Genomic DNA, 24,331 nt, shown 5'->3' on the forward strand with positions numbered 1-24,331 from the left:
AAAGTGGATTACTTAAAGCTGAAGGGACACAACTTCACTGCTACTGAGATTCTGTGGGTTTCTACGTACATTATATATACTTAGTGTATATAATTTGTGTGCTATTTTGCTTTCAACTGCAGAAGATTTGCACAACATCAGATGTTCCGCTTCCCTTTACTGCAAGCAGGGGAACACTTTCCTTCAGCTGAACACAAACTTGACAAACGCAAGCACTTTTCTCTCTGTCTTGCCTTTGTCCAGTCTTGTAATTCCCCAATTTCAAATGAGCATGACTTCTTTGCTTTTTTAGACCAGAAGTTGTTGCAAACCCGACTTTTGGACCTATTATTTTCTTAAGCATGTGCCAACCCTCAAATGACTCGTCTTTGCCAGGAGTGTAGTGAAGCGAGGAGACTTGTGTCTGTGTGAGGAGGAGAGATCTGGTCTGAGAGAGGTGTGGAAAAACAGTCAAGGTGCTGGGTGCAAAGTATTAAGACATTTTCCCCCAGCAAACTGAGCGGCTATTGATGCTTGTCAAGCACAGTGGACAACTGTGACACCTGCTGCTGAGCAGAGGTTTGTGAAAAGTAGCAGACAGGTGTTTTTGGCATCTTAAATGTTTGGCTGTTAGGCGCTCTGATGTGGACACGTCCAAAATGTTTTTCGGACTTCTACGCGAGTTAAACGGCAACACAATGAAACCCAAATAATGCATTTTTTTAACATACCCGTCTCCTTTCTCCTTTCCTTTTGCCCTTTCAGCACCCCGAGCTACAACTATGCCCCCAATATGGACAAACATTGGATCATGCAGTACACGGGCCCCATGAAACCGATCCACATGGAGTTCACCAACTTCCTGCATCGGAAAAGGCTACAGACGCTTATGTCTGTGGATGATTCAGTGCAGAAGGTATGAGTAATTATTAATGGATATGTAGTTACTGTAAATAATTGAGTAATCTACCATGGATCATTTTACTGATGCTTTTTTTCACACAGATTTATGACATGTTGGAGGAAACAGGCGAACTGGACAACACTTACATCATTTATACAGCAGACCATGGATACCACATTGGTCAGTTCGGGTTGGTCAAGGGCAAGTCAATGCCTTATGATTTTGATATCCGTGTACCGTTTTTCATGAGAGGACCCAATGTGGAGCCTGGGGCAGTGTAAGTAACTACGCACATTTTTTCTGTTACTATAAAAACATTCAGTAAGTCTTTGCTGCACTCTTGTTGTCTTCTTTGAGTAGACTTCTGATATTTCAATCCATCAGTTTTATCACTTGAAACTTAATGTCTTTCACGCTTGTAATGTTCCAGAAACCCTCATCTGGTGCTAAACATTGACCTGGCTCCCACATTTCTCCACATTGCTGGACTGGAGATCCCTCCAGACATGGATGGAAAGCCCATCCTTAAATTGCTGGAACAGGAACGGACTGGCAACAGGTTTGTGTGGATCCATTATGCCATGCTGTAATGGATACTATGTACATGTAATTCCACAGCGTGCATATGTGCAACAACTCTTTCTATTGACTTCTATTGAGCAAATGCAAATTTCCATAGCCAAAATGATGGCTTTTGCTCCAGCTGGGCAGAGTGGGTTTGGGGCAATTTGGCAGATTTTCCTTGGCTGTGGGACTTTGGCTGGGAAACACTGAGTTTCTTCTTTATGAGGTTTCCTGTAGAATTTGTTTGCAAACTGAATCATTTTTTGTCTCCAGCAAACCCACTGTACTAACCGTGTATAAAAGGAATGCAAGATTATTGTGCCTTGCACTATTTATAATAAATCTGCACGAAAATGTTTTTACAGAAAAACTTAGCACAATCCCTTTAATACTAAAAGAGCATTACGCCCGCAAGGTCCTGTTCTTGCTGTGATCAACTTCCATAATTCTGACTAGCTTTGTTCCCACCGTGCTGTAGCTGATAGTGAGTGCATAGGCCATATGAAGCTTATAAACTTTGTATGTTTTGTTTTCCCAGATTCAAACCAAACCGGAAACCCAAAGTCTGGAGGGACACATTCCTTGTGGAGCGAGGGTAAACCGGCTTTCTTTATTCCCTTTCCACACCACAAACACATCCGTGTCACTGTGTGTCACATAAACCTGATGAAAACATTTAAATGAACCCGAAATGTGCAGGGCTCGGTGCGTGTTCCCTTTTCGAGCAACGCATCTGCTTTTCCCGGTTATTTGTTATCTGACAGACATTTCCTGAACACATTCGGCTTGGACGGCAGTGTGTAACCAATTGAAAGTGTTGTAAGTTGTTTGGCGAAGCTAAAATTCCTGGAAAATTATGACAGTTCACGCAAGGGGCGCTGACACATGTAACCAGGTCATTTAGGGGGGAAAAAAAGAAAAGAAAAGCTATCGAGTCTTTGTCTCCTCGGAGGGGAGGGGGGCTTGCATATATTAAGTACACAATCCTAGATCATAGTCCTAAACTTGACTTAGCTTGCATCGATGGAGACAGGAGGAAGATACATTTCAGTAACATGGGAGGACTAGACATACGCAAAATAAACAAAGGCTAGCCAAGCTCAGGATGATGTTACCTGAGGAATAGCTGGAAGCCTCACACTCAATCCACTCACAGGACATGTCACCAGCTTTCCCAGTGTGGAATGCAGGAGCCACACTGCAGAAAACACTTGACTATTTCCCCAAGGCTGTTTTCTGATTCCATCCAGTGTGTGTCCTTTCACAAACCCTGTCAGTTCTTTATTTAACCTCCTCTGCCACAAGATATATGTCGCAGAAAATGATACCTCCAAGCTGTCAGTCCACTTTTGTTCAATGAACATGCTTCGCTGTGCTAACGCCAGAGGTACACTGACAGAAACATGACAACCGAGGAGAGAAATAATCCCGTCAAGCTCGACTTTATGATATACAGTTGCCCGAGGGTTAAAAAAAAAACATAGGTTGAAGAAACAAGAAAAGAAAGCCATGAGGGCACTCGTATGAAAACGACAGGCAAGAGAACAATCACTGGCTGAAGGCAGATTGTGCTGGCAGCACAGTCTAACTGTGTAAAAGGAGAAAAATTAAAATGAAAAATATTGTATATTACATTGTCACATTCTTCTTTACAGCTGCTGTTACTGCTACATCACCGCTATCATTTCTCACACGTTATCAAGAGAATAAAAGAAGCTTTTGTTAGCTTTACTGCTGCTCATGTCGGCCAGCAGCCTGCTGACTTTTAAATCTGTTTCTCAGTTAAACTCTAAACTTTTTTTAAATGACGTCCACAGGTCCACTTTTCTTTAAGTGATAAGATTAGCCTCCATTAACTTGACTCTATTGACACAAATACAGTAGTCGAAGTTTTATCTGCAGTTCCTGCACCAGTCATGTGATATGTTGTCTGATTTAATAACCTCACATGACCTTACAGTACTACATCTGAGCCTGTGAAATGCTGAATGACAGCTGGGACTGACTGTGTTGTTTAAAACTCCATCTACGTAATGCAGCAATCAGGGAGGGTCTTTAACAACTGTTTGCTCTTTAATCACTCTTGGCTGAAGGCAAGATACGTCAGCCAAGCTAGCGTGTGAACATTGGCTGGTTCCAGCCAAAGAAGACGGCAACAAAAAATTAAACACTGCAGTGGCCCCCTGTGTAAGGGGACAGGCTGTTCTGTGCCTCACTGGCATCTTCATTCTGTCTGTGACTGCTGTGGCTAGTCGAGGTATAATGGAAGAGGAAGGACAGTGGTGTTGGCATGGCCGTAGCAGAGACTTAGCCAGTGTTTGTGGTGGTGGTTGTAAAGGAAAAGGGGACAGGGCAGTTGAATTTGACGCCATTTGACGTCACTCACCATTTGATATGGTTTTGCTTTCCTTGTTTTGTCGTGTAGGAAGATCCTGAGAAAAAAGGACGACTCAGCGAGTACTCAACACAGCAACAGTCTCCCCAAGTACAAGAAAGTCAGAGAGACTTGCCAGCAGGCTGAATTCCAGACACCGTGTGAACAGCCCGGACAGGTAAAGGAGAAACACCCATTTGCACACAAGCGCATTTCTTTTTTCTGCAACCTTTTGACCACATGAGTGCCCTGATATATCCACTAAAGAAAGCCGATGCAATTATTTTGAAGTGACCTCTTAGCTGCCTTTTGAACTGTTCTACAAAGCCACAACTGGTTTATAATTGGACCGCTTTACACCGTTTTGTGGTGCGCTAATTGGTACATCCCTTTGATCTATGCCCATGAATTTTCTGGCAGAGCAACAGCCAAATAGTAGAGGTTGTGGCCCCGGAACAGACAGGCCAGAATAAGACAAATTATTACAAATGTCCTGTAGTATTCAATCACAGAGATTTATAAGGGTTTGGCTAATGCAGTCCAGATCCATCATAACGAACACCTCACAGTGTGTATAACAATGAGTTATTAACAGGAGCAATAGGCATCAGAGGTGTATACTGCATCATATAATGCAAGTGAAAGCTCATCATATGTGCTCATAAGTACATCTAGTGTGTTGAAGTGATTGCAAGCAGAGATGGGCAGTAATACGTTACAAGTAACGTATTTTATCTTTTAACGAGTAAAGTAAGGGATTACTATTGCAAAAAAGGTAATTAGATTACTGTTACTTTCCCGTAAGCACGCTGCGTTACTGCGTTACTAAAACCGTGATTTTTTTTTTGCGAGAGTGTCGTGACGTTCGTGGCAACAGCTGTGTGCAGATCAACAACGGATAATATATCGAGTGCAGGAGAGAGTGTGAGCGTGCAGCGTTTAAAGCGTGGAAGTACTGACCTTACTTTAAGTTTGAAACCGTAAAAAGTGACAAAAACATTAGCGTCCGCTGTTCACTGCGTGGGAAGAAAACTTTTTTTACAGTGAAAAAACCCCTAAACTTCCGTGCAAGCACCCAGTGCGCTACCAGGGAAATTCACAGACAAACTCGCGGATTCTTCCACTGACCGCTGCGGCACACCTGCACCAGGGAAAACATCCGCCTACTATACAGGTGAAAATAGAGCAACAGGACCGCTGAGTCTTTGATTTTATTTATTTTCTGCTGTGTTTCACTTGCACTTATTTGAAAGACTGAGTGTAAACACAAAAAAATATTTTATTTTATGTGCTGGAATGTGCAGAAAATAGGTTTAAATGTTAAACAAATTTCTTCCAGTCAGAGAATGATGCATATAATTTAATGTTTGCTTGATGCATAAAGTTAAAAGATTAAAACAAGTTTTAAAAAGAGACTTTTCCATTACGCAGAAAAAGTAGAATTGGGCTGAAAGATCTATCGCTTTATCACCTATTCAGGTAGTAAATCATGTTTTTAAAAGGTAACTAAGTAACTAAGTAATTAATTACTTTTGAAAATAAGTAATCAGTAAAATAAAGGATTACTTTTGGGGGGAAGTAATTAGTTACTGATTACTTTTTTCAAGTAACTTGACCAACACTGATTGCAAGTAGCTTCTTATTAATGGTTTAACTATACCTTCATATAAGCAACCTGGAGGCCAGTAAAGTGTTTCTTGCTCAAAGCAAACAAATGCTTTTTCTCTCCTTTTCATCCATGCTAACAAATTTGATTACAGTTATCTTATTTTGTTAATATGCACAGTGGAAAATCTCAACATGGATCGGTCTCAGGATGAAATCCTGAAATTCTATATTATATTATTCTGCTTTTCTGCTGCTGCAGTGATACTCTTATACCTTTAAAGCACTCGCAGTAGGGCGAGGGAGAAGGAGAAAGAAATATGGAGATTGTTCTCGTCCTCCAGTGACAATACATCTCTCTCTCTCGCTCTCACGTCTTGTCTGATGCTGATATAACAGCCCTGTTTGGTCTGTAAGCTCTTCCAAAAGGAACCCGATCTGACTTATAGCCCTTTGTTTGGACCCTCGTTCCCACACTCAGCCCTCATCATCTATACCAAACTTTACTGATGTGTCTCTTTCGTTTACTCGAGACCCAACAAGCGGCACTACTCACAGCAATTAGCTTCAAAACTTCCTTTTCCCAGCGTGAATTCATGTTGGGAAATGGCGCGGGGGATGTCTGCGATTGTATGGACATGTATTTACACAATTACCCTAGTGACGCACATAGTATGGACATACCCAATGTGAAAACGATATGGCTCTCCGCTTTGTTTTCCAGAAACCAGACAGACCCAATTCGCCTCATGTTTTAGTTTTGGTTGATCTTTCTCGCTGCTTTTGGATGCCGTTCTTTCCCACAGGCTCTGATATGTCTGTTAGAAGCATGTGCTCATTTTCTTAAAGGTTTAGTTGTGAAATCTCAAATTGTGCTGTCATATCATTAACATCTAAGGCACTAATTAGCCATACCCAAAAAGAAATAAAATAAGATGTGTTCATTGCTGTTGCAAGGAAACTTTGGTTTATTTTTTTTTTGCAAGCCTATTGTGCTACCAAAAGTAATTCTTTCTGCAGAAATGGCACTGCGTTGAGGAGATCACAGGGAAGTGGAGGATACAGAAGTGTAAAGGTGGTTCCAAAGAAGGCTCCAGGAAGAGAGCCCGCAGCCTAAAGCCCCGTGACAGTTACGACAAAAGGGAGAGGGCCTGCGACTGTGGAGACGCACAGTATAAACGATCCAAGACCGAACGCCGCTCCCACCGACAGTTTCCTTCCTCAACAAGCCGCCGTGAGTATACCCAAACCTGCTCTTTCTTCTTGTAATATAGAGGGACAGTGATTTAATTGAAACCATGGCAAAATGCATATACATGTGTGTCAGATTATTTCACTTCAAAAACAAGAGCTTTTGTTTTCTTAAAAAGTCCCATTAATGTCTGTCTCTCAGTACTAGAAAGAGAAATCTTTAAAGCCTCAAGTTTTTATTCCCGGCAATGGATTTTTTATGCTCTAGCGAGACCCATGCATGGAAAAAGCAAACATTGTTCAACAGGTCCTGGAATGTATGCTCTGGACGTGCCTTTGTGCATGCGTGGGCTGTTGGGGCTTTGTTATCAAATGGTCTGATGCCCTCTGATGTGTCTTGGAAATAGTACAACAATGGTATGAACATGTAATAAGCCTTAAAGATCCAGATAGGATATCCTACCAAAAATCAGTTGGTGTATTAGGATGCTGGCTTTTACTTCATTGCGATGTTGAAATGAGGTGGAAATGAGAGTAAAAAGAAATACATAGCATCCTTTTTTCTTTATAATAGGTTATCGCCCACGCTTCGTCCACACTCGACCTGCCAGGTCTCTGTCTGTGGAGTTTGAAGGTCAAATATATGATATTGACCTTCAGGCAGATGATCAGTCAGCTGTCCGTCCTCGTGTCATCTCCAAGCGTCACTACAACCCAGAGGAACCAGAATATGAGTTGGGGTCTGACGACGGTTCAGAGGAAATGCTGGCAGATGATACAAATGCAGTCGGATACCTGAACTCTGTGAAAGTTACCCACAAGTAAGCAATCAAATTTCCCCTCTCACTTACATTTCTCTGCGTCAATAAAGTAGAATACAGCAGGGGGTGTTTTTGCATCTTTTTTAGGTGTTACATCCTCGTGAACGACAGCGTCCACTGCGAGAGAGAAATCTACCAGTCCCCCAGAGCGTGGAAGGATCATAAGAGCTATGTGGACCAGGAGGTGAGTGTATGAGGTTCAATATGAGGCTCTTGGACAGTTTTCTGGATATTTGTTTTTATCAAAGGTCATTGGTTGTATTGCTTATGTATTTCTAGATTGAAGCACTTCAAGAAAAAATGAAAAAACTGCGAGAAGTAAGAGGTCATCTGAAGAGGACACGGCCAGATGATTGTGACTGTGGAAAGAAGAGGTCAGTCACTTATAATTTCACTTTAAAAAATGCATTTATATCTCCAGTATTGTTGGAAAAGTTGATTTTAAAGCTTGTTTTAGGCCTTATTCCAAACCCTGCTGGATTACATGGATTAAAAAATAAACAACAACAAAAAACAAAACAAAAAAACAACTTTTCTTCCACGGTCCCTTTTCTGTTCATAAAAAACAGCTATTATAGCAAAGGACACAGAAACAAGGCAGAGAGATTGAAGAGCAGGAATGATCAACTCCATCCGTTTAAGTGAGTTTCTCTTCCCCTTTTAATTCTGAGTTTGCCCTGTTTAGTTTCAGCATTTTATCTTTCAGTTAACACTGACCATGAAATCTGCAACTGATTGAAAATGTGCAAATGGTGTGTGCTGTAATGCTCTTTAACCGTACATCTGCATGGTGGTCCCTGCACGAATCCATCACTAAAGCTCATCTTCATTTTCGGTTGCTTTGTAGATCACAGTTGAAACACTCCATCATGTACGTTTACTTTGGTGTGTTAATGATGTATGCGATCCTAAAATACACACAGGTTTCTAAAGAAGGCATGCCATCTATAAATGGTCCCTCAATAGACTGGAAGTGATTGAGTTGCATGGAAAGACAGAATGATCCAGCAGAGAGGGAAATCAGTTAGTCCCTCAAACACAGTGATCGGCTTGCACCAGGAAACACTGGGAACCGATTATGCTTATGTAAAGCAGCTGTTTCTCGCAGTGCCTGCCGTGTGTTCGGGCTGGAGGAAGAGGGGACAGTGGCTAGAATGTCATTCCAGAGAAAATTGGAAATACTGCAGTAAGGCCTCAAACATGAAAGTAAACAGGCTGTCATAGCCTGGCATCAGTGAGGCCTTCTGGAAGTCCCCTTTGTATCCCCCCAATTACTGCGGTTACTTGCACCAGGGAGGGTAGGGGCTGATGTCATGTTTGCGTCATGCCTTTGTAATCCTCTCTCACGTTTCTGTCTGACAGAGAGGCTGCGCGGGACATAGACGGGAAGGCCCAGTTGTACAACGAGATCCGCAGGAGAAAGAAGGAAAGGAAGGAGAAGAAGCGCCAGAGGAATGGCGACGACTGCAGCCTTCCAGGCCTCACTTGCTTCACGCATAACAATGACCACTGGCAGACGGCTCCCTTCTGGACACGTGCGTTTATTAGCTTCAGTCTCCAAACATCAGCGAGATAACGATTGTTTGATCAGCGTTTAACATGATGTAGATCTGGTTGTCAAACATTCGTAAAATGTCCATTCATTTAATGAGTTTCACGTTTTCGCCTGAAATAATGGTCCGGATTAGGACTGACGGCAGCAGCTGTGTCATTTATTTCGTAGTGGGGGCATTCTGTGCGTGCACCAGCTCCAACAACAACACGTACTGGTGCCTGCGAACAATCAACGAGACCCACAACACGCTCTTCTGCGAATTCTCCACCGGCTTCCTGGAGTACTTTGACCTCAACAGTGACCCCTACCAGGTGGGTGAACATCTGTCTACAATCAGTCAGCTGTGCTCTCTCTCACTGCGTTTGTCTGCTTTGTCACTCTTAAACAATTTTCATTGGCTCCTGCGTTATAAAACTCATCTATTAAAGAACAGGTGCTGTTAGTAATTTTGCAGGTATTTACATGGGAATATAACAAGAAGATATAACATCATGACAATAAAACAAGTGTCTGTGTGTGTGTGTGTGTGTTGGCAGCTTACCAACGCAGTATATGCAGTGGATCGAGAGGTGCTGAACACACTCCATGCCCAGCTCATGGAGATGAGGAGTTGTCAAGGATACAAGCAGTGTAACCCTCGCCCTAAAGGCTTGGATACAGGTAAAAAAAAAAAAAAAAAGAGTAATTAAAATAAAAGAATCTCCTTTCAGTCTGTTTGTTCCCCGTTTGAGTGAAGAACTGGGTTTAGTGGTGGTTGTGATGCCAATAAAGACAGAAACAGATTCTACACACAGAAGAAACAGACTGACTGAAGCGTGTAACAAGTGGTATCGTTAATATAACTCACAATCCGAGGGACGATGTGATAATATTTGTGTTCCAGTCTTCTGTGGTTTGAATCTGTCTCAGTCTCGGTCTTGTGTGTGTTTGTACATATCTGCATGGTGCATGTGTTTGGGGACGATCCACTCAGTTTGCTCAAATTTCAGGTGGAGGTCAAGTAATCATCACTGAGATATGCATTCCCTTTGTTTCCTGTGTTTTCTTCTCACATACCCACACACCTACACGTGCACTGTGACTTGTCTTTCAGCTCAGGATCTCCCACTCTACTGGAATATATTCTGAATTTATCAAAAAAAAAAAGAAAAATACAGGGCCAGGTTACAGTTGTGCATCGTGGCCAATCTTCCCCTTTGTGAGTCACCGAGTGTTAGGGATATTATTTGGAGGACTCTGTCGTCACAGCAATTGAGGCTGTCGTTTTATTCGAGCCTGTCACGCATCGGTGCTATAGGCAGCCACAGTATATTTATTTATTTATTTTTATCACCGCCAATTGGTCCAAGGATCATTAAAAGAAGACATCCCAGTGATGGAGGCGGTTAATAAGTAATGTCAGTATGACCTAAGCCTGTAAAGTCTGAGCTATACAGCGTTTGTGTGTGGCATGAACTGGCTGCGTTGTTTATGTCCCGAGGATAAAACTTTCATGTCTGTAATTACCAGCTGGAGAGTGGAGCACTGGAGCGGCCAAAGCTGCTCTGAGAAACCTGATTGTGTTTCAGCGCTGGCATGCTGGTCTTGTCAAATCCGTGCCAGCACATGTCACAAAACAACCGAAAATCTCTTACTTGCACTGGCTGCCCTTTCTCAGTTATGGTGCCAGCTCTGTGAACCAATGAAATTACTGTTGTGGTTCAATCAAGTGATGTTTTAGTTGGAAAATTAGATTATTAAAATTTTAACTGTGGGGTGAAATGGGTCCAGCAGAATCTATTTGTGATGTGTGACTTAACCCTCAGCAATCACCTGACTGGATAACCTCGTATCCTTTTTGCTTTTGAAGGGGATAACCTGTAAAGTGAGCGCCTGATCAGACCACTTAACTCTGAATCTCCTCATCTCTAAACCCAGCCCAGTCATAAGACCTTTCAGACTTTTTCCTCCATTGTCTCCTCATTCCTCCTCCTCCTCCTAATCATCCAATGATTGCGTTTCTCCATAGCATATAGGAGCGGTGCATGAAGACGTCTTCAGTGTGAATGATCTGTTTGTTTCCCTCCCACACCTCCTTGAATCAAAACATTAACAATCGACTGCTTTTATTTTTATCAGGAGGTAAAGATGGAGGAAGCTTTGAGCCACACAGGTATTCTCCAAGTTTTTGTTTCTCTTCAGTGGCTTTTTTTTTTTTTCTCCTCCCTTTAACACCTGCATGGGCCCAACTGCCTCATTCCCATTAATCCGTCATACACGGAGTGCTGACGCTTCATCTGTGGCTGCATGCTGGGAATGCGCTAACAAAGCATAACAGATATTTTGTTTGTTTGTTTCATCCTGCGCACACAGTCTGTCTTTATATTTGCTCGCTGTGGATTGTCGATTTGCAGCAGCTAAGATGCTCTCTGCCACATGTTTTCACAGCAATGCTCAAGATGAAACATTTCTATCAGTTTCTTATGTTAAAATATTGATCATTTTAGTATCTTTTTATAGGATAGCATGGCTGTTTAAATAGAATAATCCCAAGTCTTAATAATGGATATTTCTTTACTTGAGGCCAAGCATCAAGTGCATGTAAATGACAATGCATGATACCGCATCATCCCCATAATGCATCACTACCTGACATTAAAGGAATAGTTTGACATTTTTGGGAGATAAGCTTATATACAGCCCTGAATGGTGTGTACCTGCCAGGCATGAAGAATAGAAAGAGACTTCCAGGAATCTCCTCTCATCAACTCAATATATGTCTCGTTTGTTTGATCCTCACAAAAGCAAAGGGTAAAAACAGACAGAGGAGTATCCATCTCCTCATCTTACTTAGGCAAAAAATAAAGTTGCCCAAAACTTGAAACTATTCCTTTAACACTTGACATTTCATGCCATGCCAGCCACAGTCATTCCATTTTGTCCCGGTGTAACGCGACATTCAGGATAGCTCTTCATATCTACTCATGGCCATTAGCTAGCAGTAGAATGGACACTTGAGTTGCCGTGACCTCTCTGTCCAGGCACTGACCTCTGCACTTTTGACCTCTGTTTCTGGCACCTGCTTACCAGGCGGCAGCAGCATCGAAAATGGTCAAAGAGGAGAACAAGCCTCTCCTTCCTGTGAGTCCCTAAAAACCCGATGTCAGACAATCTCCATTTTCCTAGCTGCAAATAGTCCTGAAGAGAGCCGATTCCACGAGGACGGTCAACCAAAAGCGGCTCTGACGCTTCTTTTCTTGCACTTATCAAACTGAGACAAACTCTTGATTTTGGCTTTTGCTGCTACTTTTGTTTCTTCGTAGCATTTTGAATTCCTTTCTCATTTTTCCTGGGAATTACCGAGCACTTTCTCTTACTTTGCTTCATGAGTTTCATCTTTTGTTTGTTGACCATCTTTTTGTTTCCTCTGCCATTACATTCTTTTATTCCAGGTTGCCTGACTTTGCATTTCAGTTGAGCCCAGGCCCTTCATTAACTATATCATTACATATTACTTGTTAGTATATTATAATGGATCATTGAATATTTTTGTTTTTCCTCAGACTTTTTTTTATTTATTCTGAATTAGCAAAAAGCCAGCATGTGTTTGCACTACTCATGGCTTGAGCTCAGGGTGAATACTGTGTTTTTCTAATGCTACTTCTGAAGCGTGTGTGTGTTGCTTGAGGCCTCAGACTCCTATACGTTGGCTGCTTTGGTGAGAGTTGGGAGCTGAGCGTGACTGCATGCCGACTGAGTGAACCTGAAAAGAGCTCCCCGTATTTTTCTGCTCCTCACAGTCTCTCTCTTTCTTTGACAGCACACAGCCAATATGGGAAGGACAACAAGGTTAAGCTACCCAACTTGACAGATGAGGAGGTGAACTGGCAGGGACTGGAGGATTTGTATAGCATAAACGAAAGCCTGTATGAATGTAGGCCTGACTACAGCCCCAGCCCAGAGAATTGGGACAACTTCCAGAAGGATGTAGATAAAATGTTTGCACTGCGACACGTTTTTAACAACCAAACCCATAAGCTTGACGACTCCACCCTGCCAGAGCTGGGCTCCGGGGCCGGGGGTGGAGGGCTTGAAGTGGGCAGTGGAGAAGAGCTGGCTTCTGCCAGTGACGTCTGGCCGGGCTTAGTCACAGAGACTCGCCTCACCACCCCCATCCCCAGCAAAATACCATCGGCACGACCCACACCCAGGCCCACATTGGAACAGAAACTGGAGCCTGCTGTCAACGACCTTCCCGAGAGGCTTGTAAGCGGACCTGAGACGTCCGTTATGTCAAAATCAGCAGTGATATCATCACCAGGTCTGAGTAGAGGCAGGGATGTCCTCCACAGCGATACGTGGGCGCAGCTGCTTGAGGAGATTGAAGGCGAAACGTTTAGCGGGAATGGGCTGACAGAACTCGAAACGCGACACGATGATCTCTTGCGTACTCACAACAGCCTGCGAGCCCAGCTAGAACTCGGCCCCGGTCACCGAAAGACCATCAGCCCGCAGGGTCTTAGTCATAACCTGGACCCTGAAGAGGAGGATGATATTTTCCATGCCCAAGGCTTTCTCCCTTTTGTCTCGCAGACTCTGAGGCCTAAGGTCCAAGCTGGCACCACAGGGAGCCCTCCCACCACCACCATCCCCACCACACAGACTAGCACACAGAGTGTCAGGGTGGTGCTGCCTCAGTCAGCTCTGCCCATCACCTTGGACTACGAGGCCAGCGGCTCTCTGCCTCAACCCTCCAGTCAGACCCTCTGAGGCAGACTCACGCTCTGGCCAGCCAGCCAATAAACTTCCGGTCACCATAAAGACACGGTGACTAAGGAGTGCTAGCCAAGAGCGAAGCAAAAAGAATAATGCCACCTCAGTCAGTCAGAGTTGTATAATGAGTATTAAAGTTATTGTTTATTTTTTTACTGTTGCCTACAATTATTAGTAAACAGTGTTATGTTTCTTTTTCCTCAAAAAAAAAAAAAAAATATATATATATATATATATTTTTTTTTTTAGAAAAAAAGCCTTAATGCAGCTAAACTTAAGTGTTGGAATTAAAAATGCTGAATTCCACATGGATAACAACACCATTGATGTTTTTAATATGTTTTTATGAAAAACGGTGTGAGTGGTTAAACCATCTCTAAATGGGTGATTAGCATCGAGTTAGTTACGCTCCATTCATCAGTTTATCCTAGTCCTGCCCAGTCGCAACAAACTCTCATCACAATCCACAAGCACTTTTAAACAGCCCTCCCCACCCAAAAAAATAACGACCCTGGTCCTCCACTGCCTGTCTGCTGTGAACTCAGATTTTATGAAATAATTTAAAAAAGGTTACAGAATCAACATAACTTTGTTTTGCTTTCAGACAATCACGGCACAGTTTAACAGTCAGCTACGAGGCGCGTGAAACACGACACCTGCTCACGTTTGTTTTGGGGTTTGTTTGTTTTTTAAATAAAGATTTTCTTCACTGATCACAAGAAAAGCGCTCGCGTGGTAGAACGTCTTCCTCGTGTGGTTCTGTAACTTTGTAAAGAAACGTCACCGTACGACAGAGAATGGTGCTGCACATGGCCAGTTCATTTCAAGGTGGTTACATTATGACACACTGTTACAGGTTTGTCCATGTCAGTAAAAGCCTAAAAGGTTCTCCAAGGGCAACGTTTCACATCTATCTTGGAAACTGGTTTCACGAAGCTCCTTTTTCTTTGCAGCATTAGCTGTGTGTGTAGAAATTATGGAACAACTCTGGTTTCGGGAAAGCCACGACGCTGTTAAGAAATAAAACCTTTCACCCTCAAGTCTCCGTGTGTAATGATTCAAGCAAGTTCATTTTCTTTATTTATTGATTTTTTTTATTTTATTTGAATGACAAATATCAAGTATTCAAGGCATTTGTAAATCAAGTGTTCACAAACAGTAATTAGACTTTTGCTCCTGAGGAACACAAAGCAATAAAAGCTCAACTTGGAGAGTACAGGAAACTCACTTTCAGTGTAAATACTGAAGAAAAGAAAAAAGAAAGAAAGCAAATCTTGCAGTCAACACAAAGTCATCTGTGCCAGTAGCAATCCAGACATTTGAACAGCAGGACACTGAAACCCAAGTGTGTGTACAGTACAGCAAAGTCAGAAGTCGCCGCCTTGGTGCGGCATTGCCGGATGATTCTCTAGCCTTCCCTGCAAGGAGAGCAGTTTGCTTCACCTCAAAGAGATGTTTTCATGCTTTAATAAAAATAAAAATCGAATTTTAAGAACACAGAAGGCCTTGGGCTAAGTAATATTTTGGAAATGTTACTGTTCTGCCTTGCAGTGAACATATTCCTAAGGTATTTTTGCACAGGTTTTAAGGATCAGAACAGAGTTTCATGAGCAGCAATCACAGTAAGTGAGCAGATGATTCGTAATCCTACGTTGCTAGTCCTCTTTAGAGTGCGTGATGAATACGACCCAGGGGAGGAAGAGCAGAGAATCATAATATAGGAGGACATTCTGGGAAGCATAGTTTCAACATTTTAATTTATTATGTTCAGTTGATGGATAACAGTTCAATAATCCCAACCTTTCCCCTTTGTGATGTAAAATGAACCTTCCCGTGTGAATAATACTGTTCAACCACTTTTTTTTTCATTTTTCTAGCTTTAAGAATTTTTTTTTTTACCTTTTTAACTACAACATCATGGATTAGTTTATAAATATGCTTCTAACTACACGTGAGCTCTATAATATGATTCATTTGCTTTAATATTTACACAATGATGACTTATGAATATTTCATTTGAAGTCACGGTAACACTAAAAATTAATCTCTGATCTACCTATGATAATCTTTAAGTGGCAGGGCTGTTAACTCATACCAATCAGAATATAAAATACTGTTACTTTTATTAGACTTATGTATCCCCTTGCACGTGGAGAAAAAAATACTTCTAAAAATGTGGTTTAAAAAAAAAAAAAGTCTCACATTTGAGTTTTTCAATGCACTTTTATATATTTCTAACATCAGAACACAACAAGGCTTCAATGCTCCTGATTAGAGGAAGTTAAGTTATAATTTACTTAAACAACACAAGCCCAGTGTTACGGGAAACTCAGCAGACTTTGCCAGAAAAAATTTAAACATCTGACTTAAATAAATAAATATCCAAGACAGCAGGTCATCTGTTCTCTCGATTATAACCTTTGGGGGTCTGAAGCAATTAATCCAGAGCAGTGATTAACTTAGAAACCCATAATTTCATAGTACAGTAGGTCTGACAAACAGCAACATTCACTGGCCTTCACGCGCCATCATTCTGTGTCCACTAGATGGCCCCAAACGCCCAATAAGTGACATAAGGGGTCAAGCTTGCTGCACTGCTACTTTTATATTCTAAAATACTACTATGTACATCTGATGATCAGTAGTATGGAGACGCCTTTACAATACAAAGCCAAAATTACACGTGTTCATCTGCAGGTTCATTCCATACAAATCATTTTACTCTGAAGACGACGCTTTTAAAAAGGGGTTAAAGTAAACGGGGGTTTTGCCACTTTAAAAATAAATCCTACTGTCACATCTTTGGGACATTCAGTAACTTCAGCACATGGTAAGAGATAATGTACCGTTCTTATTTCCTTTCTTCTTTTTGCCGCCTGACAAATAACATTTTAATAACACCACTTGCTATGAAATATCGTTTTCTTGCCTATAGTCATTCTACACTGTACCAACTGGTCTTTGCCTGCTTTGAGCTACATGGTTAACTTGCAGACGATCATCTGTGACGACCAATAAGTGCTGTCGCCCAGCTGAAGAAGAAATGACTGGCTTTTTAGTAGCTAGCGTTTACCCTGGTAGCTAGCCTTTTATACTGGACTGGCCGAGGCAGCCTGAGAGGCACTGTTAAGAAAAAAAAATGAAGGAGGTGAAAGGATTAGAAAGCAGTCCCACTGAAGATGTGGACAACACCAGACGAGAGAACAGGTGCAAAAGGTTCAAATGCACAAGAGTATGCTTAACCTGCAAGTGAAAATGGGATTATCAAAGAATGGACAACAGTGTGGTGGTATGGGTGGAGCAGAGGAGGTACAGATGTGGAATACAGAGGGAGCTGTACAGTACTGAGAAGGGAGGAGCTGTACACAGGAGCTTGCATAGTACAGGTTGTGCTTTAGACGCTGTGTTGATGATGATTCATCTGACTGTACATAATGATAATGCCCTGCCCTTTAACAGTAGCACCATGAGATGTCTTTATAGCGTCCAAACCTGGAGGTCTGACCTTCTGTGTGGATGCCGTGTGGCTGCAGCTGATGATATGCTCTTGAGTGAAAGAACATCTTTCGCTCTCCTGTCATCGTAAAGGACGAGCAGCCCTTTAGGTGTGGTGGGCGCACTTGTGTCTCTGCCTGTCTGTCCTACAGCAGCGGCGGACCCCCCGCTTGGCGTCTGACTGGTGTGGTGAGCAGACGCCGTGTCGTGCAAATGCACAGACAGGAAGGCACGTGTCACTATGAAACCGGCGCACTCTCAGACATGGGCAGAGCCTCGGTGGTGATGTGGCAGCAAGATGGGGGGAGTTATTGCTTTGAGGGCGTTGCCTGGGCAGCTGAGGCTGCTGTGGCCGCGGTTAAGCAGGAGGGCGGCTGGCGGCTCGGGTCGAGGCGGGATGAACACGGGGCAGGAACGGGTGCGCGCGTGGCTCTTCTGGCCTCCGGCGTGGCATACGAGCTCGCTGACAGTACCCAGTGGAGGCAGGTGCTGACGCCAGCGCTCAGCTCGCGCCTCCTTGTGCTTGATTGAGTACCAGGTGAGGAAGATGAAGACGAAGCCGACGAATTTCAGGCTGGCAGCCAGGCCAAAGTAGACAAAGCGGAACGAGGTCACATCGTACTCCCAGCAGGAGCCGTGCACGCCGCAGTCCTGCTGCCATAGCATGCAGGTGGTGTCGATCACAGCACCGAAGTAAATGGGCGTCGGTATGTAGGCTGGAGGGAGAGAGAAGCTGTAGTTAATTACTTTAATTTCAGCCAACTGAATATAAACTATACAGTGGGTTGAGGCTGACATAACAATATTTAATTGAACTGAATTAATTTAACTCAAATTAAACTTTCTTGCTAATAAACTTAATTTCACAGAATTCAAATACATCCTAATACATACAGCACAGTAGTAACAGTAACTGCACTGCAGTACCATTTCTCTACCACTTGGTGGCAATGTTTGTCTTTATGCCGATCAGAAGCGCCGCTAACTTCAGTAACATTGTATAGGTGTATATAATGAAACTCATTATTAGATTGTGTTAACTCTATAATCATACACACACAGGGCTCCGCTGTGCATCCTTGCACACATTTTGCAACTTTGTGACAACTTTATGTTCACACAGCAAGGCCAGGCTGATTGGATTCCACGCAAGGGCAATGGCGTGTCCAGCGGGGTGGCCTGGGGGGGCACAGGCCACCCCCCAAACCAGACTGGCCACCCCAGGTGCCACCCCAAAGGCAAAACAATAAAATTCAATCAAATATCAAATGTCCGATTATGTTTTCACGGTGACGCTCAGATACCCGAGTGTAAGTGAATGCAGCATCGCTTCTGCGCTATGCGCATCACGTTAGCAAAGGTAGGAGAGCCAAGCGCGAAAGATGGCACTGCAGGAAACAATTTTTCGGTGAAAGAAAATGAGGACAGAATAAATGTCCCGGTAAGTAATATCAAGTTTGTTGAGTTTAGTAAACTTCGGTGAAATTAGAATACCAAGGAAAAAAATAACACTTAAAGAATTATTGCAGCTGTGGAATATTTCAGACAGTATGCTACTGAGGGCAGCTAACATAAGAGTTATGCGTTATAAGATATAATCTAAGTCGTAACATTGCTGTATGGAGCTGCAGATTTGGTTGCAGGTTAACATAGCTGGACTGGCCATCGGGCATACCGGGCATATCCCCAGTGACTTATTTTTTATTTTTTTTGTAATGGCATGAACAATGAGAGGTGGTGGATTGGCCAGATGCAGGTCGATGTGTAGAAATAACTCCGTTGTTTGGTGGTGGCTATGACGGGGCTTCCACAGAGGCAACAGGTGGATGAGGGAAGGGGAGGCAGGAGGAGAGACCCGAAGCAGCCACCAGTCCGAGTGTCAGGTGAACTGAACTTCAGGTAAGAAGTTATGACCTGCAGTCTATCTGGGTCAGATATAAACCAAGTTTAGGTGGAGTTTATTTTCATGTTGCTGACTTTTTACTGTCAGTTGCAATAACTCATACTGCGTTCTAGCCAGTTTGACGGAGTTTTTATACAGCTGGGTGGGTGCTATGATGTTACTGATAGTGAACTTTATTTTATTCATAAGGTTAGTAGAGTTGCCAACGGCTCCTTAAAAAAATGGAATGGTCCCTCATTCAGAGAAAATATTACACGTTTCGTATTGAGCTGAGAAGAGACGCAGTTTGTCCCGGACTTTAGCTAGAATGGAAAAAAGACACAAAGCTGGATTTATTCTGTCTTTATGCTGCACAGCTGCCTCTTCTCTCATTCTCTCCCCCTCCCTCTCCTGTTGCTACTTCAATCATGAAACTGATCAATGATCAGCTGATCGGCTTTTCTCTCTTGTTTATCGCCCACTTTGCGCCAGAAAGAGGAAACCAGCAGATGTTGCGCTAAACAACAGCAGCACGTTTAAGCTTGATCGGCTGTTGTTAGAATGTATTTAATATTAATTTCTAGTATCAGCTGATGTTTGCTGGAGCCACAGCTGTAAAGCTGCTGGTCATGATGTCTGTTTAGATATGTGGTGAGAGGGAAACATGAAGATGAAACCAGGAGATGTCCTTACTGAACCATCAGAGCTGAACAGGTGATGGAGAAACAGGTTTACCTTTTAGGTGACATGAATGAGTTGAAGGGAAGTTATGAACTGTTTCTGAGAGACAAATAACACCAGGATCCTTTTTTATGTAGCAGACAGCTGGTAACTGTGCAGGGGCGGGTCTAGCAAAGTTTTGCCAGGGGGCCAGGTAGGGCATTAACAGGGAAAGGTGGGCACAAAGAAATACTTTTCTTTCTTATTCTCATTTAAAATACCTAGTTTTTATTAAATAATTATCTAAATCTTACAACCAAAGTTTTTATCTGACGTAAAATGTATAGAAATCATACATATACCAACAAGACTGTACATCACTGTCACAACAGGGTTTGTTTTCAGTCAAAGTCTTTATGGCTTTACTACCTGGTGGGTCGGTCTGTAGTAAAAATGCCCAATTTTTTTGTCCCAGTCCAGCCCTGCAGGTTAATACTGGCAGTGTCACCATGCCAGCTGACTGTATTTTATCATCAGCCAGTGTTGTTCTTTATCAATATTACCAAAGTTTACGATAAGGCAGCATAGAAAGTATTTACTTGCTTTCAGGTTTCATTCAAATGTTAGTCTTTTCAGTTGTTTCCCCACTTTTTTCCTGTTTCAAAATCAAACACCAGTTTGTGAGAAGATTATCTTCTTTTTTTAATAGGCAGATAAAGTTTTGCATTGGCATTGGCTAATTTGTCAATTGTTTGTTACAAATGTTCGTATTTTAATTTTCAAAAATGTTTTTGCCCAAAACATATGTGCACTATATGTCAGTAAAAATACTATGCAAATATTGTTGTCCTTGACTGCTGAGTAAACACTGACAAAGCACTGATTGTATCTCTTGTACTTTATCAACGCAGTATCTAAAAACTTTGCACCGTAGTGGTTAAAATCTCATTCTAATAAGAGTTAAAAGTGCATTTGGTTATTAGGTTTATAGGATTATTGAATTATGGTTAAGGGTTGGTAGAATTTTTTTTTAAAACATTATCTGCCAATTAAATCTGCCACCCTTCTCCAAATCTGTGCCCCTACCTGGCCCCCCCAACAAAAATTTTCTAGACACGCCACTGCGCAAGGGTAGCGTTTACTCAGCCCGAGCACTTTTCTACACCTGTCTGCTCAAAAGTTCACAGAGGTGTGTTACAAGTTGGCATATCCCTGCTCTCTGTGGCGTTAGTGAGGACGAACAAGACAATAAAAGCTGGAGAAAAGTGGACTATGGAGAAGCTGTGAAAACATCAGATGACAGATTTGCTTGGCTACATGCTTGACGACACATCTTCAGCTGCTCAGAAAGCTGTTTGCTGTCTTAGTGAACAAAATAATAACAAATACTCACTTTTCACTAAATTAAAGCGTTTGCACTTCCTGTATGGGCAAAGTAGATTCAATGGGCAGCAATGATAAGAGATTCATCCAAACTAACAAGTTGGTAAAGCATACCGAGGACAGTTTTTCTATGTGGTGTAAATAATGAGAAACATACCAAGAGTTCGGAGTAAGACAAACTGCATCCCAAGAGCAAAAGGCCTCTCTTGTTCATCGACGGACCTGGGTAAAGGGAAACCACATTAGAATGAAAAACTGAGAACCCTTCAACAAAGGTTGTTAGATGTTCTCTGGCAAAACCTGGCAGGACAGCCTCCCTTACCTGAGTGTGACGATGATAGCGGAGGGCTGGGCACAGGCAGTGATGAGGGTGACAATGAAGAGGAAGATCAGGAAAGGGATGAGTGTGTTGCAGGTGCGATCACACTTCCCTGACATTGCGTAGCCGTTCTCGTTCAAGTACGTTTTAACAATGACGAGCTGGAGCTGGTTGACCTGGCTGCCGGAGGACGGGGTGATGACCTGCCTGCTCTGCACGCAGCCACAGTCGGTGTAGTTCCTGATCTGTGGGAGAAAACAACAATGAGAAATTGCAATTAAACTGAGTTAAATCAGAACAAAGCTCCTTAAAACAGACGTTTAGATTCACATACAGACTGGATGGCACCACCAGCACGGTGCAATCAGTGATCTAGGCAAAGAATCCAAACATTTTCTTTCCTTGTGTTGTTATAACTTCCTCTGGGACATTGTTGTTCGCTAATTTCCTCTATTTGCAGGGCTACAAGAAGAGAATGCACAGAAAACAGGTCTTTGTGTATCCATTATGATTTGTGTATCCTCTGGCAAACTCCTCGGATTTCTTTTTCCACTCATAATTCTCCGATTTATTTGACGCTTGTGCAATTATGTGACACAAACACAAAAGCAACTATGAGTGCAGCAAGTACGCAATCGCCCCCTCTATTGTGCACTCACCCCAGTGCTGTCGTTGCCGACGGTGCTGCATCCAGCCAGACAGGGGTTGAAGTAGGTTATGCCGTCAGAGCCGCAGACTGGAGCGTACTCGTGGATCCTGCAGCCGCAGTTCACGTTGCAGCTGCCCGTCAGGTTCCTGTGGGTCATCGTCAGAGTCGGGCTGCAGAGGAAAAGCGTAGACGCTAAGAACAAAAACACTGTCGCCTCACAGCAAGAAAGTCCCTGGTTTGAACCTCCTCATCGTCAGTGTGGAGTTTGCATTTCCTCCACGCTGTCCAAAGAGATGGATGTTAGACTAACTTTAGTTTTAAACTGGTTGTAGGTGTGAATGTGAGAGAATGCGTGTCAACCGATTGCGGCAGATGGCTGCCCCTCCAGAGGTTTTTTCCCTTGCCACTGTCACCAAATGCTTGCACGTTGGGGTTTTATGGGGCCAATCACAGCTTTGGCTGGTTCCAGCCCAGTAAGAGACCTCAGGTTAGATATATGTTTATAAAATAAAAATCAGTGGGTGGAAGATGCACCAATAGCAGAGCACGGTATTTTAAAAAGTGAATTTTTAATCATCATAAAGCCATTTTTTTTCCATTTAATTCAGTAATGTTGTTTATTTTGCCCTCTGGCCTGACTCGGCGCTTATTTCTACCTCATATTTTCCAGCCGATTCAATTTTTCCAACTATATCAGTTAATGCTAAAATGCACCAAAGTCTTTTTTTTTTTATATACCCCACCCCTCATTTTTAATTTAGCAATGCACACGAGCGCTGTGTTAGCAAGAGCTGGAGGCAAGGGGAATTGGCCATTCAATTTGCAGGAGAATTTAATAATTTCTTAAGCATTAATTTGTCCAGGTTAGCGTGAGTGCAATCTCTTTTTGCAAGCGTGAGCCCGCGGGAGGATCAGCACGTCACTTAGCTCCGGGAAAATTGAAAACAAATTAATGGCCCTATATGCAGCATTTTAAACCACATTCCCTGCTGCAAAGACAATTAAACTTGTCCCACTCTCCCTCTCAGCATGCCATAAAGTTTCGTTTCAAGGGTGGAGAAAAAAGGGGGGAAAAAGCATCAAAAAGCAATTAAAAAACTGAAATAGTTTCTGTGTGGAGCTGTATATTCAACAAAGAAAAAGTATTATTGAGGAGGCTGCTGATCTTCCTGACAATCTTTACAGTTGTCTCTATATATAATCCGCCTTCTGATTAACTTTGATCTAGCCGTGTGGAATGTGTGATGATAGAATGACAGAAACGAGGGGGGATGAGGAAGTGACACCTCCACTGGCTCTTTAGGCAGTGTGGGAACAGTCGCTCTAAGCCAGACAGGACTTTGGCTTCATCTAAGCCGGGAGCAGTGAAGCGAGCCCTGGGTTTTCTCTGGGAAGCTTCACTCTGAGCCCTGCGGAACAGATGGGGACAGGCCCTAACAACACAGCGGTCAGGAGTGACGCTCGCAAGCACACACAGCCAACACTGGTGGGGCCTCTCTCTCTGATTATTTTTGACATGCCGTGTAATGGTAGGTTACTCTCGTTGCCAGTAATTTTTTTCATTACGTAAAATCTGCCAAACAGGGGAAAAAAATAAAAAACTCTTAAATCACTGGACCATCATTTTTCACAGGACCGGAAAGTCCAGGCTCATCTTTATTAGCTGTCACTGGAACGACACATTTGGGCTCGCCCTGACATAACAGTGTCACATTCCAGACTCTGTGTGTGTGCATACATTTTTTTTTTTTAAGAAAAGGCATTTAAGGCTCATGGAGTTGCAGTCTTGCAGCACTGATTGCACATGTCCCTTTCTAGACCAAACCCCGGCCTTTAATGAACCCTGCAAATTTTGCATCACTGTGCCCAGGCAACGCTGCATGAAAAACCCAAGCACAGAGCGACGAGAGTGAGTGGTTTAATCGGCTTTGACGCTGGCAGACAATGACCAGGAAAAGACAAAAAAAAAAAGGACAACAACCAAACCTGTGATGTCGGGAGGTTTATCAGGAACAAAGGTCTTGTGGGAAGATGCTGTAGCTTTCAATTAAGAAAACCAGCCCAACACATTATCACATTACATTTTAGCAGACATTTAAGAACATTACATAACTCGACATGCCTCCTGGCTCTGTCCTTTTTTTGTCAGATAGTCCTCAGTCTGTCAGCAGGGGGAGAGCCGCGTCTAGACTAGCATA

The 24,331-nt window shown here is 42.8% G+C and overlaps 2 protein-coding genes and 1 long non-coding RNA gene across 3 annotated transcripts in view; 2 read left to right on the forward strand and 1 right to left on the reverse strand.

Moving 5' to 3' along the window:
- The window catches only part of sulf1 (sulfatase 1), a 33,777-nt gene extending 18,974 nt beyond the window's left edge, over positions 1 to 14,803 (forward strand). Inside the window, exons 6-19 of the mRNA XM_085468482.1 lie at positions 745 to 895; positions 985 to 1,160; positions 1,314 to 1,442; positions 1,986 to 2,042; positions 3,873 to 3,999; positions 6,447 to 6,660; positions 7,192 to 7,438; positions 7,526 to 7,622; positions 7,718 to 7,812; positions 8,008 to 8,079; positions 8,801 to 8,973; positions 9,162 to 9,304; positions 9,530 to 9,653; positions 12,793 to 14,803. Of these exons, the coding sequence (XP_085324608.1) occupies positions 745 to 895; positions 985 to 1,160; positions 1,314 to 1,442; positions 1,986 to 2,042; positions 3,873 to 3,999; positions 6,447 to 6,660; positions 7,192 to 7,438; positions 7,526 to 7,622; positions 7,718 to 7,812; positions 8,008 to 8,079; positions 8,801 to 8,973; positions 9,162 to 9,304; positions 9,530 to 9,653; positions 12,793 to 13,742 (2,755 nt within the window). The 3' untranslated portion in view covers positions 13,743 to 14,803. The remainder of the gene's footprint in view (positions 1 to 744; positions 896 to 984; positions 1,161 to 1,313; positions 1,443 to 1,985; positions 2,043 to 3,872; positions 4,000 to 6,446; positions 6,661 to 7,191; positions 7,439 to 7,525; positions 7,623 to 7,717; positions 7,813 to 8,007; positions 8,080 to 8,800; positions 8,974 to 9,161; positions 9,305 to 9,529; positions 9,654 to 12,792) is intronic.
- A 19-nt stretch (positions 14,804 to 14,822) lies between these two features.
- slco5a1 (solute carrier organic anion transporter family member 5A1) overlaps positions 14,823 to 24,331 on the reverse strand; it is a 39,063-nt gene continuing 29,554 nt past the window's right edge. Inside the window, exons 7-10 of the mRNA XM_085468483.1 lie at positions 22,144 to 22,303; positions 21,488 to 21,729; positions 21,323 to 21,387; positions 14,823 to 17,956 (exon numbers count right to left, since the gene is read on the reverse strand). Coding sequence (XP_085324609.1) covers positions 17,499 to 17,956; positions 21,323 to 21,387; positions 21,488 to 21,729; positions 22,144 to 22,303 — 925 coding nt within the window. The 3' untranslated portion in view covers positions 14,823 to 17,498. The remainder of the gene's footprint in view (positions 17,957 to 21,322; positions 21,388 to 21,487; positions 21,730 to 22,143; positions 22,304 to 24,331) is intronic.
- On the forward strand, positions 18,559 to 20,488 carry LOC146702003 (uncharacterized). The gene is made up of 2 exons (XR_014922263.1): positions 18,559 to 18,681; positions 19,054 to 20,488. It is a non-coding gene; the product is annotated as an uncharacterized LOC146702003 (long non-coding RNA).

The sequence above is a fragment of the Copadichromis virginalis genome, linkage group LG9 (genome assembly GCF_057382275.1).
Source record: "Copadichromis virginalis isolate Kocher_CV1m ecotype Utaka linkage group LG9, C_Virginalis_male_GT1.1, whole genome shotgun sequence".
Taxonomy (NCBI): domain Eukaryota; kingdom Metazoa; phylum Chordata; class Actinopteri; order Cichliformes; family Cichlidae; genus Copadichromis; species Copadichromis virginalis.